Below are 13,768 nucleotides of genomic sequence, written 5' to 3'. Positions count from 1 at the left end.
CTCGAGGGGTTGGTCTGGACAGGTTACCCCTTAGTGGCTAAAGTTGCTTAACAGCTTGGACTCTTAAGATATTTCTCAGGTGGAATCTCAACTTCAGTCTCATGAAGTGCTTTTCACACTGCTGTTGTTACTTCCTCCACCTTTTCAGGGGGATCTCCTTCAATTAATTTCATTTCCAGAGGGAGTGAGACTGTTCATTGTGCAGCCTCTGCAATGGTAGGTGAATGTTCATACTCTTGCAGGAGGCTGTCAAAGGTGTAGTGCCCTCCCTTCCAAGCCTGTGCCAGCTGAGCAGTGGTTAAAGGCACAGTATTGCCATTCAGTTGCCTAAAATAAACTGGAAGACACAACTCCCTGCTGGCTCCTCCACTGCCCAGGCAGGACAATTAGAACGGGGCTTTGAAACCAGCTTGTCCAATGCTCAATCACACAGGTGCTTATATTGTGGCTGTTTGGTTTGCAGTGTTGGGTGTTGCAGCTCTTAGTGGAACCAAATCAGCTATGACTTCAGAAATTCCATTTTGTGCTGCAGCAAAGATCCAGCACTGTCATACACCAGCAATCCTTGAATCACTCAGTGCAGGCACTGCGTGGAGCAAGAGCACCGCTGTCTCTGGATTTCTTTTAGGGTCAGGGTCAGCAGACTTGTGCCTCTCACCCAGGAGCCACCAAACATCCAAAACCTCCTCCTCCCCTTCAGCTGGGGAGTGCAAATCTGACCTATGCAAAGCACCTTCAGCTTTTGCACATCTTCAATTGTTTGAGTCACTAACCATTAACACTTCAGTCTTTCACAACTACTTACTTTGCTTTTGAAACCATTTGGGTCTCTGCAGCAGTATTTTATAGTTCTGCAGATGCTTTCCTCCTAGTGACTTTGTCAGTCATTCTTAGCTGACTGTGGAAGGACATTTTGTCCACCGACAGCAATAGCAACAACAGCAACCAACACCAGCAGCAATCAATAAAATCAAGAGACACAGAAACATCCTGTAATTATTATTCAGCAGTCATTCTTTCCCAGCTTCCATAAATTGGAAAGCAACACTTGGTCCCAGTCTCTGCACTGTTGTTCCTCTTAAAAAATTCTAGATGCCATTTTTCTTCATCACCAGAATATGGCAGAAGTGCCCCATACAGCTTGGGGATGTATCTTGTGTGTGCAGGCTCTCTTACTTCCTTCTGATAGCTCTCCTTCTCTGTCTATTCTGAGTAGCTATTCTGATTCTAAACAACTCAGCTGTTGTTATTTTCTGGATTTGCTCTATATATGTGTGCAGGTTTGCATTGTGTATTCTAAAAAAAAAAAAAAAATCTCTGGAGACAAATAGAGAAATTCTAGGAAGAGCAAAATCAAAATTACTCTGCCAGGTGTCTGCAGAAGTTACAGGTTACCCGTATTAATTCATTTGTAGTTTTAGTTCAACTTCCCCAAAACATTGTAAAGCTATTTTTCTCCAGTATGATTGTGTTGTTTTTTGTTACATTTCTTTATGTTTTTAAAACACAGCTATTTATATCATGTAAGTACAGATCAGTAAAATAAAACCTCAGGAGTGAAAAGGTCTTTGTGGTTGTGATATATTTCTGTGAATGGTATTTCAAACATTAATTATATAAGGCAGGGAATTACTGCATGAATAAATAGGAATGGCTTTACTAATCTGTGGGTTATGTGAACACTTCCATTGGGAATTAGAGGGTTCTTTGCCTCTTTATTTTAGACAAATTAAATGGTTCAACAATTTCCTCATTCTTAATGTTGCATATAACTGAAGTGAATTAAATAGCCACTGTAGTTAAAAATAAAAAGTAAGAGTTATAAGGATTTTTATCCAGTATATGTGTTATATCCTGAAGCAGTTCTTCAGCAAAATCACTTTAGAAATCAGGATTCCTGTTAAAAACTGCTTGGCTTGAAATGACTGGGATGGTCAGAAGGTGAACACAGAGCATCTAGCTCTGAGAACCTAAAGAGACAGTCTAGTGTTAGCTTTGCTTGTTGAAAGACATGTTTGGGGCTGAGTCATTTTAAACATTGGAGAGAATTTAATCTAGCAGAAATAAATATTAATGCAGTCTTCAAATAAGTGCAAAAATTCAATTTTACAAAGTTTTTGATCCGTAGAGTCTGGATTGCTTTTTGTCACTCTTCTTTTCTTTTTTAATTTAGGAAATCAAATTAAGACAATTGGTACAAACTCACTTTGTTTGGGGTTAGTCTGCATTTTTCAGGGAGAAGGACCAAAATAACTTGTCCAATTTTGGTTGGGAAAAATTCATACCACACCCAGTCCGTGTGGCATTTGTGTGTATTCCAGTGCAACTGTAGTAAAACACTTTCTTTTGTAATGTTCAAATCTTTGATTTTTATCTCCAAGTTTTGAAGAACGATGCACGTATGGCTGTGCCTGTCCAAACCGTTGGCAATGATGCGATGATTTCTCCTCTTTTTTTCTCAGTGCCAGTGCTAAAGCTGCCCCTCTGAACATCAACAAAGTCTCCAACAGCTTACTGAATTTTGGCCGAAAGCTCATTGCTCCAGCCATGGCTTCAGGTGGGGCAGTGGGCACTCCTGCCGGCGGGAGCAGCTTCCCTCCCTCTTCAATGCCAAGCAGGAGCACAGTGGAAGCCCCTCAGCACCAGCAGCAGCAGCACCTCCACCACCACCAGCAGTCACAGCAGCAGAGGATGATGAAGTCTGAAAGCATGCCAGTTCAGCTGGGCAAAGGTAAAGGGGAAACATGTGGCAGCACTGTGACTGAGGGAAGCTTTGTCGTACATCTTCAGGGCTGAAGAAAGTTCTTTTTCTATTCATTTTTTTATTAGCTTGTATATATTTGGAGGAAACAGCCAAAAAAGTATTTTGCTAAGCAGGATGCCTATGCCAAGTACAACAGCACATTTGCAGTGCAATACAGAATTAGATGCTATGTCAAGAATGTACAAATACTGTTAAGAAATTTTGAACTTCTAAAAAAATACTAACCAGAAACTGCATCAGACAGGCCAACAAACTTAATCATTACCATAAACATGAACCAATTATTTTTTCAGATTTTTAAATGCAAACTTTTTTTAACTGCAAGACCAATTTCATACATGTTTTTCCAGGTTATCAGCAAAAAATAGCATGCATAACAGTATTAGCTAAATACATAATAATAAGTGAAGGAAGTTAGAGAGTAATTCTTAATAAACAAATTATTATTCCATTTAGAATGTGTGAAGCTTATTTAAGAAGTTATTTGAACCATAATACGAATTTCTTTTAACAATTTGCGATGGCCCTCTGCACTTTATTCAGTAAACACTGTGTCTTTTTCTTAAGCCTTCCTTTTTATATTTCTTGAGCACAGCTTATTCAAACAACAAATTCACAAGCTCAGCTTTGGTAGTTGTTTGCTATACTCTGCCATGCTCAAGGTAGGTTAGTGCTTTTCATCTTCAGCCAGCCCATGGCAGTATGTGCTTTTCAAGGAGTATGTAAGGCAAAACAGTATCTGCTGCTTTTAGCAACTCATCCAGTGTTGTGATTAAGAGCTTGAGGGCTGGAGCTCGTTGCCCTGAACCTTTGCATAGGATTGCATCTTCTTTTCAGCAGATTTGAAAGGGTAAAAGAAGGGAAATAACACTTCATAGCTGAAGTTGGTGCTCTTTCTCTTTACTGTGGCACCCATATAGTCCAAGGGCCTTTTCATGATGGATGGCATCCCAGCAGACACTGAGGGAGCAGAACTGAAAGGTACAGCTAGCTGTTCTTTTGGAGCAGACACATACAGGCACTTCTGTAAGGGCCACTGCAGCTGCTTGGCAAAATCCAGATATGCAGTTTCTCTCAGTTATATCTCAAAACTTGCTCCAGCAAGGGTTTTGCACTGCAGATGGGAAACTGAAGTGTAGTGAAACTTTGATGCCAGTCCTGTTCACAATAATGGAAATAAAATCAGGTGTAGAACAAAATTATTTGCACTGTTTCAGAGAGACTTTTTCTTTGTTTTTTTAAGAGTTTTCCATAGTTCTCTTATCACATTTTCTTTTCCCCTTTTGAGTTTAAAAGTGGTCCGTGGGTGGCTGTTTCCTTTCCCTGCTTAATATAATAAAAGCACACAATTTGAAGCAACTTCTGTAGGAGGAATTGATTTTAGCTTAATCTTGATGTGGCTGCTAAAGGATGACCAGTTGTATGGGCCAACTAACATGTATCATCAGGAAATGCACCTGATACTTTCCATCAAGAATCAGAATAAAAAATTGTAGTTATGTTTGGTCATGCACAGGCTGTTCACATATTGCTGTATCAACACGAATATGGAGATTTGGTAAAGTTATGAAGAATTTATGATGTAGGGCACAAGGTATTTTCATGGTAAGAAGAAAAACATACTGCAGCTTCCTCTCAGTGTATTCTGTCTATCCGTATTTGGCACAGCCTTTGCAGAAGTAATTTAAGGGCAACAGAATGTAAATATACTATTTTTAATGCGTTCAGATGACAGTGAGTTTTGTTTTATATATTAGTGCAATGTTTGTTGTTCCAGACCTGTACAGTTGCAAGTATTTTACCTATGATTGTATAGAAATTTTAAATGACAGCATCTATGTTTGCAAGTGCCATCATTTATATTTTCAAAGAGATACAAAAAATAACAAAAGCAAATACTAAGTGTTGTAGAGGGTCCTCAGTGAATTCTCTCTGAAGTAAGTTTAGCTGTTCAGTAAAAAAATCCCTATTTGCAATGATACCATGATGGAGACATGCTAAAAAGCCTTTTGAAGCTTGCTGCAGGGACCTTTGTAAACAGCACAATCTCCACCACACCTTAAAAACACAAGTAAGTCTTTTCTGTTCTGTGGAGGACAGTAACACCACCTCAAGAAAGAGCACTACAGCAAATCAAGTCAAAGAGGGCACCCTCCACAGCTATGAGAAACTGACAGTACTTCCATCCCAGGCATTGAGATGTAGGATTTAAAATATATTCATACTCTCAGAAGCTCTCATTCCACTCATGTTTGTGCTGAACTTCTTAGATTCTACACTGGCTTTTTTCTAGGTCTGGATTCTGCTGTAGATTTTGAGTATCTAAAAGCTATTAGAAATAGAAGGCTCCCAAATTACTAACTAGCTGTCACTAGGTGTCTCCTGTTCTTGTTCTTTGCTGTGTGTTCAGCTCTCCTCAGCCTCCTGGAGCTTGGTTATTTAGCTGAGGTAGGCAGAGACATGGATTTAGGATTTAAATTGATAGACATTTGCCCTTCCAGTTGATGTAATACTCACAGATGTTCAGCTGGACAGTATAACAGGCTGAAGTGCTGTAAATCTAACAGGCATCAAGCCATAAAATAAGTCATCCATTTTTCTCTTATTGGTCTTTTCAGGTTTTGAATGCTCAAGTAGTGCGGATAATTTTAATTAATATGTAGAGATTTATAAATTTGAAGGGATTAAATTAATTGGCTGATCTACTTTGTGAAGAAGTCCTTGGTAAGGAAATACCTTGCAGGACTGTCAAAATAATCCTATCCCAACTTTAACAGTTGTTTCAACAGAGTTACCACTCACAAACCAGCTACCATTCATGCTGCCACTCTGTAGATGAGGGATGATTGGGTTATATAATCAGTTGTAATTATTTCTCACTCCAAAGTTTTGGTACTTGCTGAATTTCTCTAAGGAAAAAAAATGCATATAATTTAGATAATGTAAATGGAAAAACAGAAGAGTGGGAAAGAAAAAAAAAAAAAAAACAACCATAATTGCAAGCCTGTAATTCCAGATGAGTCTTCAGCATTACAAATCATAGCTGAACGAAGTATCCAGACACCTAATTGGAAATTCAGTTCCTCCTAATAATATATTAATCCCATTCAGCCTGTCCTCAGCACCAGAAGATTGGGTATCATTACTGATTACTTATGCAAGGTAGCTTGCTGACAGAAGAGGGATTAAAACATTCTCTGTGTCCTGCACAGTGAAGTAATTCATTGGCACAAAAGCTGAATTCAAATACTGAGTTTATTGGATTTTCAATTAAGGTGGTTATTTTGAAAGATAAAAATATTGATAATGAAAAAAATATGGCAAAAAAGCATAATGGTTGCCTTGTGTGTTCCAGTGGATCCTTCATCATTCAGAAACTAGATATTCTTTGATTACCAAATGGCAGCGTATTGCCAAGAAAAAAAAAAAAAACTTTTCTCTTTGTTTTCTTCCCTGATAGTGCCCGATACAGTTTTCCTTCTAGGTCATTTCACGGTGAAACTCAAAAGGCTTTTGATTTGAATGCAGCTTTATCACAAGGGCACATTAGGGGACCAATTTAAAAATGTCATGCCAAAACTGTATTTAAAGAGTTTCCAGGCTACTCTTTGTTTTTATGAGTTGATACTACTGTGGTATTTGTTGTAACACAACCAGAATTTCTGCAGTCACCATGTATGCCCTAAAGACATGATCCCTCAATTTAGAATTATTTATGAAGTGTCTCTAGAAAATGTTTTTCATATGGATAAAGAAATTGTCCTTATTAATAGCAGAACAAAGTACAAATTAAAGGAATAAAACACAGATTGACAAATGGAGGGGTTTTTTTTTCCTTTCTTAAAAAATATATAAATATACATATTAATAGACAATTATGAAATTTTTTCACAGTAAGGATACAGCTTCTGAGCTTCTTAGCATAAGAGAGACACGGAGTGAGTCCAGTGGAGGGCTCCAAAGAAGATTAGGGGACTGAAGTACCTCACTTATGAGGAAAGGCTGAGGGAGCTGGAACTGTTGGGCCTCAAGAAAAGAAGATAAGAGAAGGGATAGTATCTAAAGGGAGGTGTGAAGAAGATGGAGCCAGCCTCTTCTCAGTGATGCCAAACAGTAGCACAAGAGGCAATGGGCAGAAACTGATGCATGGGAAATTCCACCTGAATATGAGGAAAAACTTCCTTACTGTGCAATTGACCGTGCCTTGAAACAGATTGCCCAGAGAAGTTGTGGAGTCCCCTTTCCTGGAGATACTCGAAAGCCATCAGGACACAATCCTGAGTAATGCACCCTAGGGGACCCTGCTTGAGCAAAGGGCCTAGGCCAGGCGACCTCCGGTGGTCTTCCAACCTCAGCCATTCTGTGGAGCTCCCAGACAGCAGAATGACACTGTCTCTGTAAAGTGCCAGAGACAGAACGGTTTTGACTCTTCCGTTAAGTTTAGATTTTTACCTAAATCATCGCTTAAAAGCCCTGGTGCTGTGCAGCCTGTGACAACTGGTTATCCAACCTTCCCACTTCTTTTGCCTGTCCCTACAGCGCTCTCTCACGATGTCCTTTCTGTTCAAAGCAGGGTCCTCCGGCTGAAACCCCCAAAGCTGCGGCTCTTCTCTCGGGCAGCAGCAGCGGCGGGGCCCCGCTAACGCTGTTGTTTGTTTGCCAGGCGAGGCGGGCGAGGCGGCGCCGCCGGGGCCGGCCCAGGCCCAGGCCCAGGCCCGGGCCCAGCAGCATCCCCCGGCCACCACAGGTAGGCCCGGGCGGCGCCCGCCGGCACCGCCGCTGTCCGTCCACCGAGCGCCGCTGTTGTGCCGGCAGACAGCTCGGCTCCTGCGCGTCTCTTCCCCACGGCTCGCTGTCTGTCTGTGTTTGTCGGTGTGTCTGTGTCTGTCTGTCTGTCGGTCTCTGTCTGTCGGTCTGTCTGTCTGTGTCCGTGTGGCTCTGTGTGTGTGTGTGTGTGTGTGTGTGTGTGTGTGTGTGTGTGTGCGCGCGCCTGTCTGTGTGCGTGTGTCTGTGTCGGTGTGTCTGTGTGTGTCTGTCTGTCTGTGTAGCTGTGTGTGTGTCTGTGCGTGTGTCCTTGTGCCTGTGTGTGCGTCTGTGTGTGTGTCCTTGTGTCTTTGTGTGTCCGTGTGTGTGTCTGTCTGTCTGTCTGTCTGTGTGTGTGTATGTCTGTGTGTGTGTTTGTGTGTATGCGTGTCTGTCTGTGTCAGTGTGTGTATGTCTATGTGTGTCTGTGTGTGTGTGTCTGTCTGTGTGTCCGTGTGTCTGTATATGTGTGTGTCTGTATCCATATGTCTGTGTGTGTCTGTCTGTCTGTCTGTCTGTCTTTGTGTCAGTATGTGTGTGTCTGTGTGTCTGTCTCTGTGTCCATGTGTCTATGTCTGTGTGTCTGTGTGTATGTCTGTGTCTGTGTGTCTGTCTGTGTGTCTGTCTGTCTGTGTCTGTGTGTGTCCATGCATGTGTCTGTGTGTCTGTGCCTGTGTCTGTGTGTGTCTGCATGTCTGTGTGTGTTTGACTCTGTGCATGTGTGTGTCCATGTGTCTGTGTCTGTGTCCATCTGTGTGTGTGTCTTTGTGTTTGTCTGTGTGTGTGCATGTGTATCTGCATGTCTGCTGCATTTGTGCGTGTCTGCATGTACATGTGTGTGTGTGGCTCTGTATCTGTGTGTTTTCGTGTGTGTTTGTTTGTGTGTGTGTGTCTCAGTGTGTCCGTGTATCTGTGTCTCTTCACTGGCATCTGCTGTGCATCAGCATTCATCTGTACTACAAACCTCTGTGCTTTTGAACTTTGTATTTCCCACTCTGTCATGGGGGGCCAGTTCCACCATCATTGTCCCTTTTAGCTGCATTACTTCCCTCTTGTTATATTTGGGGCAGGTATTTTGGGCCGAACATCTACTGTAGTGCATGTGACTAACAGGGACCTCACCTGCCTTAGCTGAAATAAAAAGCCTATGGATTTGTGTGATGAGGTGATTTGAATGAATTTTAAAAGTGCTGGAAGCCTTTGTTCCAATTTCACTGCAGGAGAAAAAGGGAAACTAATTTATCTGAAAAGTTTTATAAAACTCGTCTCGTTCTTTTCCCTACATCCTCACTATGGCAAATACAGACAGATGAGCAGATCCGAATGGTTTTGAATTATATATGGTGCCATACTTCTGTTCTTCTTGGTATCTTTGTCCTTGCTCTCCTTATGACAAAGTTATTCTTTTCCTCTGATTTTTTTCTATGTTTTAGTAGGGACCTCCGAAGTTCCTGGATATATCCCCCATAACCTAACTCAGACTTAGTAAGATCTGAAAGTCACTTTCCATTGTAAGTCTTCTCCCCGTTGCCATCACCATTTACTTTAATATACAGCCTAATTATTGATCACATTAAATTGAAATTACCATTCTTTTCAAGACCTTGGAGGTCTTCACAATGTCAACAGGTTGGTCCCTTTTTCCACTGCCCCATCTGTGTGTTTTCCAAATTATTTTGAGGCAGGGAATTTGTCACCCTGGGGTCAGTCCCAGTATCATTAGCAACAGGCAAGTAGTGAGGCACTTAGAAGCCAGCACATGGAGATAACATTGCTCCTTTTTGCCTCAGAAATGGTTGTATTTTTAGTGTGTGAAATCCTATGCATCATTGCTGTGAAATATTTATGCATTTTAGAGTGCATATATATATATATATATATTTTTGAGGCATCCTACACTGTAATGTGTTCTGACTACTGCGTACGTCAGGGATCATTACATATTTGTTATGTGTGCATCATTAGCAGGTATCTGATTTCCATGTTTATGTGGTTTCTTCAGCTTGTTTTATATAGGTTTTAGGACCTTCTGGTATATGCTTAGATTTCTCTAAGAGAAATTAGATTCTCCAATGTTTTTTAAGGAGACATAATTTATTTATCTGATATTGATGAGGAGATGAGCAGATGAAAACGAGAGTTTTGATTCAGTGGTGTTCTCAGGCTGCTTATGAAGCTGCTAAAGGAGAAGGACATGTAGTTTAGTTAATAACTGTACTTTATTGCAAACTTTATGAATTTTGATTCTGCATGAAGGGTGAGGCTTTTTTTTTTTTTGGAGGAATAATCCAAAATTAGAAACTCTGTCCCATTGCCTTCTTGTGAATCTATTGAGTGAGCAGAGTGTACCACACTGCACATTAAGAAAGATGTAAAATCAGTAAGACACAGAACAGAGGAGGTATAAATGGCATTTGTGTCATTGTCCTGAGATCCTGAAATCTAGGTGTTGGTACTGCAGTGTTGTGGAGGGTTGTTAATGCCTGGGTGCATACATGATATATCTGAAGGACTTCAGAAGCAACATGGTGACTCAGTTAAATGTTGTTGCAGAAGCTTCCTTTAGGAGTTGGACTCAATGATCATTGTGGGTCCCTTCCAAGCCTAAATATTCTATGATTCATTAAATTTCTCTGTTGGGAAAATCATAGATGCCTTTTTTTTTCTTTTTTTTTCTTTTTTTCACACTAAGGAAAGCGCATATGATTGGTGTGTTTCTTTCAGCTTTCTTATTTACTATTCTTGGTTGTAAAAACAATGACTCCTCTGGAAATTAGAAAAGCCTGTCATAATCCAAGAATTCTGTTTTATAAGTTGAAACGCACTGTAATTATTCATTAGTGCTGTTCTTTCTCTCTTAATTCTCAATTATATTCCCAAATAATCCATGTCACAGCACCGGTCACAGGGTTGGATGCAGAATAAAAAAATAGTGCTTCTTAATGATAATTTCCCAAGATTTGCCTATTCATGCAGAAGGGTCAGGTGCATCCTAACCTTTCTTCTTACTTGGTATCAAACATACAGATAAAGTATTTTTATCACTTCTGATTTACTGTATCTCTATCATAGTTTAACTAGATCTTGTATTGCTCTTATTTTTTATTTTCATTTTATATTTTATAGGCCATAAGAACCAGACTGTTCAAAGCTCTTGGTGGTATTTGAGCAAATTCCCTTTTAGGACAGTTTTATTATTCTGTCCACAAAATCTTGTTTGGTTATGCAAGTAGTTGCACATTCTGTTCTTCTGAACTGTGATCCATCTTTCGAATTATAGCTGTTTGCAGTGGCCATGAGGACACTTTTCTGTCTTTTTGATTTATTATGTTTTTGACATTTATTTTTCCTTAGAGCTGAAAGAATATAGAAAAAAATATTCACATGTATTTTTTCCATTGTTTTACCAAGCTGTATTACTTCATGTGTGTTGTTCCTCAAATATATTTGAAATATTCTTCCCTCACTATAACCTGTGAATTTTTGTCACATAATCTGCTTATTTGCAGATGAAGCATGTTAGTCCAGGCCATAAAGTGAAGAGTATGTGAAAAATACACATTGCTCATTGTTTAACTTTGTTTGTTCTTTTAATCCTGACCCTATGGGGAATATATATTTTATTACTAGGATCGTAAAGAGAGACTATTTAATCTGATATATACTTAATAAATATTTTTTCTGTTGCACTTTACTCTGTTCACCAAATAGATTTTTTTTTTGCATTTAGCATTTATATTGGCTGCTCTTGCTTAGCTGTGTGAATTGCTTTTATAAATGCTATATTTGTTAAAATATGTGATTCCATCTGTTCCAAAACTATTTTTAAGTTCACCTACTGCAAAAGCACACTTCCACTGTAAATTGCCACTATGAAATGCATAACGAGTGTTTTTCTTACATAAAGGCAACTGTAAGGATAATGATGTTGCCAAGTGACATGGTTTTATCCTAAAATTAGAAATTTTCTAAAAATTTCCTTGCAACTAAATTATTTCTGCTGTTTGCCACACAGTGTTTTCTCCTTTTTCATCTCCGGAATTATTTACAGTGCACTAGATTAATGCATATCCCATTTTTCTATAAAATGTGAAGGCAAAAGTTAAGTGAGATCTACAACAGCCTCTGTCTCATGCACTTTTAAGGAAACTCCTCAAACGAGGTGGTAGGTAGGAAGTGCCTGAAGGAGTTCTGTGTAGAAACAGAAAAATCCAGTTGAATGAAGTTGGTGGGAAGTAAAGAATATGTGAAGAAAAAGGTTAGAATAAGGAGTTGCAGAAGAGGCAGTGTGCATGGATCTGAAGAAGAGACGGAAGCAGACAGGAGAGTCTGCAGAAACACGAGAATCAGGGCATAAAATGTAGGAGGGTTATGGGAGAGGTGAGCAGAAGAAAGCAACAGAGGATGAAGGACAAGGTGGGAAGCAATTTATATGAGTTTTCTTTCTAGAAAATGTTCAGACTATTAAACCCAGATCCTTTTTTGGGTTTTGTCATTAAAGGTCTGCTTCTTCACATGTGATGTTTTGTTCTTTGCTAGTTCAGTCTCTCAGCATTTAACAGTCTCCTTGCAAAACATGTATTTCAAATAAATCTGCATTTATTCCCTTAATAAAATGTGAATGATTTAATTGCAGAGGATCATACTTGAGGCTACAGATGGTAACATGAAAGCACACCAAAAGCAGAGGAGAGGAAAAAGGAGAACATAAACCCTCTCATCAGAATAGCCATCAAACAAGAGACTTCTTGAACATTAGTTTTATGTGCTATATAACTTTTTTCCAGAATGGAAAACTCTACAGTTTCATGGAGTCTTTTTAGCTTGACTTCATCATACACTTGATAAAAAGATTTAGAAACTAGCATCTGTCCTAAGGCAACATTTACTTAATGAAAGTTGATGAAAACTGACATACTGCGGTTATTTTTTCTCCTGGAAAAAATGAAAACAAAACTTTAATTTTAATATTTGGAAACACTTCGTGAGCCTCAATTAGAAGAAATGGTCCTTGTCAGAGGCTGCCTGATGCATACCCTGTCATGGTGAATCAGCCCAGGCTTCTCCCCAGATGTCTTCACTATGATAGTGGACAATGCTGGATTCTTCTCCAAAGCTCCATGAAATGACAATAAGTAACTATTAAGTAGACTTCATCAAAGTGTCTGTTAGGTGGACATGGCCTTAAAATTTGAAACATGAGAACTTACATTCTTTTCCAAACGTAACTTACTTTTTTACCTGTTTGAAGTCTAAATATTGTGATCTAGATATTCAGTGTCCAACCCACTTTTGGAATCTGAATTTCCCACTGTTAGCATTCTTTACCAAGTTTTGTAGTTGGAAAAAACTATTTCCATTGTAATGTTGATTACATCAGATTTTTTATTATTATTATGAGATGGTACTTTGCTCATTTTACATCACAGGGCATGAAGTTCTTCAGTCTGTGGATATATTAAGGTACATATAGTGAGGTGGTACTTATATATATATATATATATATATGTGTGTATGTGTGTGCGTGTATATATATATATATATATACATCATTTAGCATATATATAGATATAGGTATGTTCATATACATATATATGATATATATATAGATAGTGTATGTTTATATATATATCTATATATACATAAAGATTTTGTGTTCTGCTCTCATACAGAAATTGAGTTCCATTTGAAAACAGTCCTTCAATCTCTCAGTGCATGCTGACACACTTTAACATTTCATTCTGTGTTGGGCTGTCTGTGACTCTCGGTCAATGTCAGTTAAGGCAAGGAAGTATTTGTGGGGAAAAGAAAATGCCTACTGATAAACTGTTTCGGTTTTTTATACCTGCTTTACAGGCCAAAGTTCAAAAAACATCAGTTCATCTCCAAGCATAGAGAGCTTGTCTGGAGCACGTGAATTTACAGGATCTCCACCTCTGTCTGCATCAAAAAAGGATTCCTTTTTCAGCACCATCTCCCGCTCACGTTCCCAAAGCAAAACTATGAGCAGAAAAGAGTCGGTGGGTTCTTCTAACTTTTTTAAGCTGTTCTAATGTCACACTGCATTACTCATTTGAGACACTCATTTCTTCCATACATTGAGCACTTGCACTTGGAAATGTTTCTCTAAGCACGCATTAATGGCCAAAGCAGGAATAAGCTATTTCAGCTTTTTGTGTTGAGTGACATCTCCATTTTGGC

General features: G+C 39.2%; 1 protein-coding gene across 1 annotated transcript in view; it reads left to right on the top strand.

Annotated features, from left to right (window-relative positions):
• The window catches only part of TBC1D5 (TBC1 domain family member 5), a 243,112-nt gene that overhangs the window by 191,029 nt on the left and 38,315 nt on the right, over positions 1 to 13,768 (top strand). Inside the window, exons 16-17 of the mRNA XM_062496189.1 lie at positions 2,463 to 2,731; positions 13,424 to 13,587. Of these exons, the coding sequence (XP_062352173.1) occupies positions 2,463 to 2,731; positions 13,424 to 13,587 (433 nt within the window). The remainder of the gene's footprint in view (positions 1 to 2,462; positions 2,732 to 13,423; positions 13,588 to 13,768) is intronic.

This window comes from Cinclus cinclus, chromosome 1, assembly GCF_963662255.1.
Source record: "Cinclus cinclus chromosome 1, bCinCin1.1, whole genome shotgun sequence".
NCBI lineage: Eukaryota > Metazoa > Chordata > Aves > Passeriformes > Cinclidae > Cinclus > Cinclus cinclus.
This window is presented reverse-complemented; position numbering and strand designations above follow the sequence as displayed.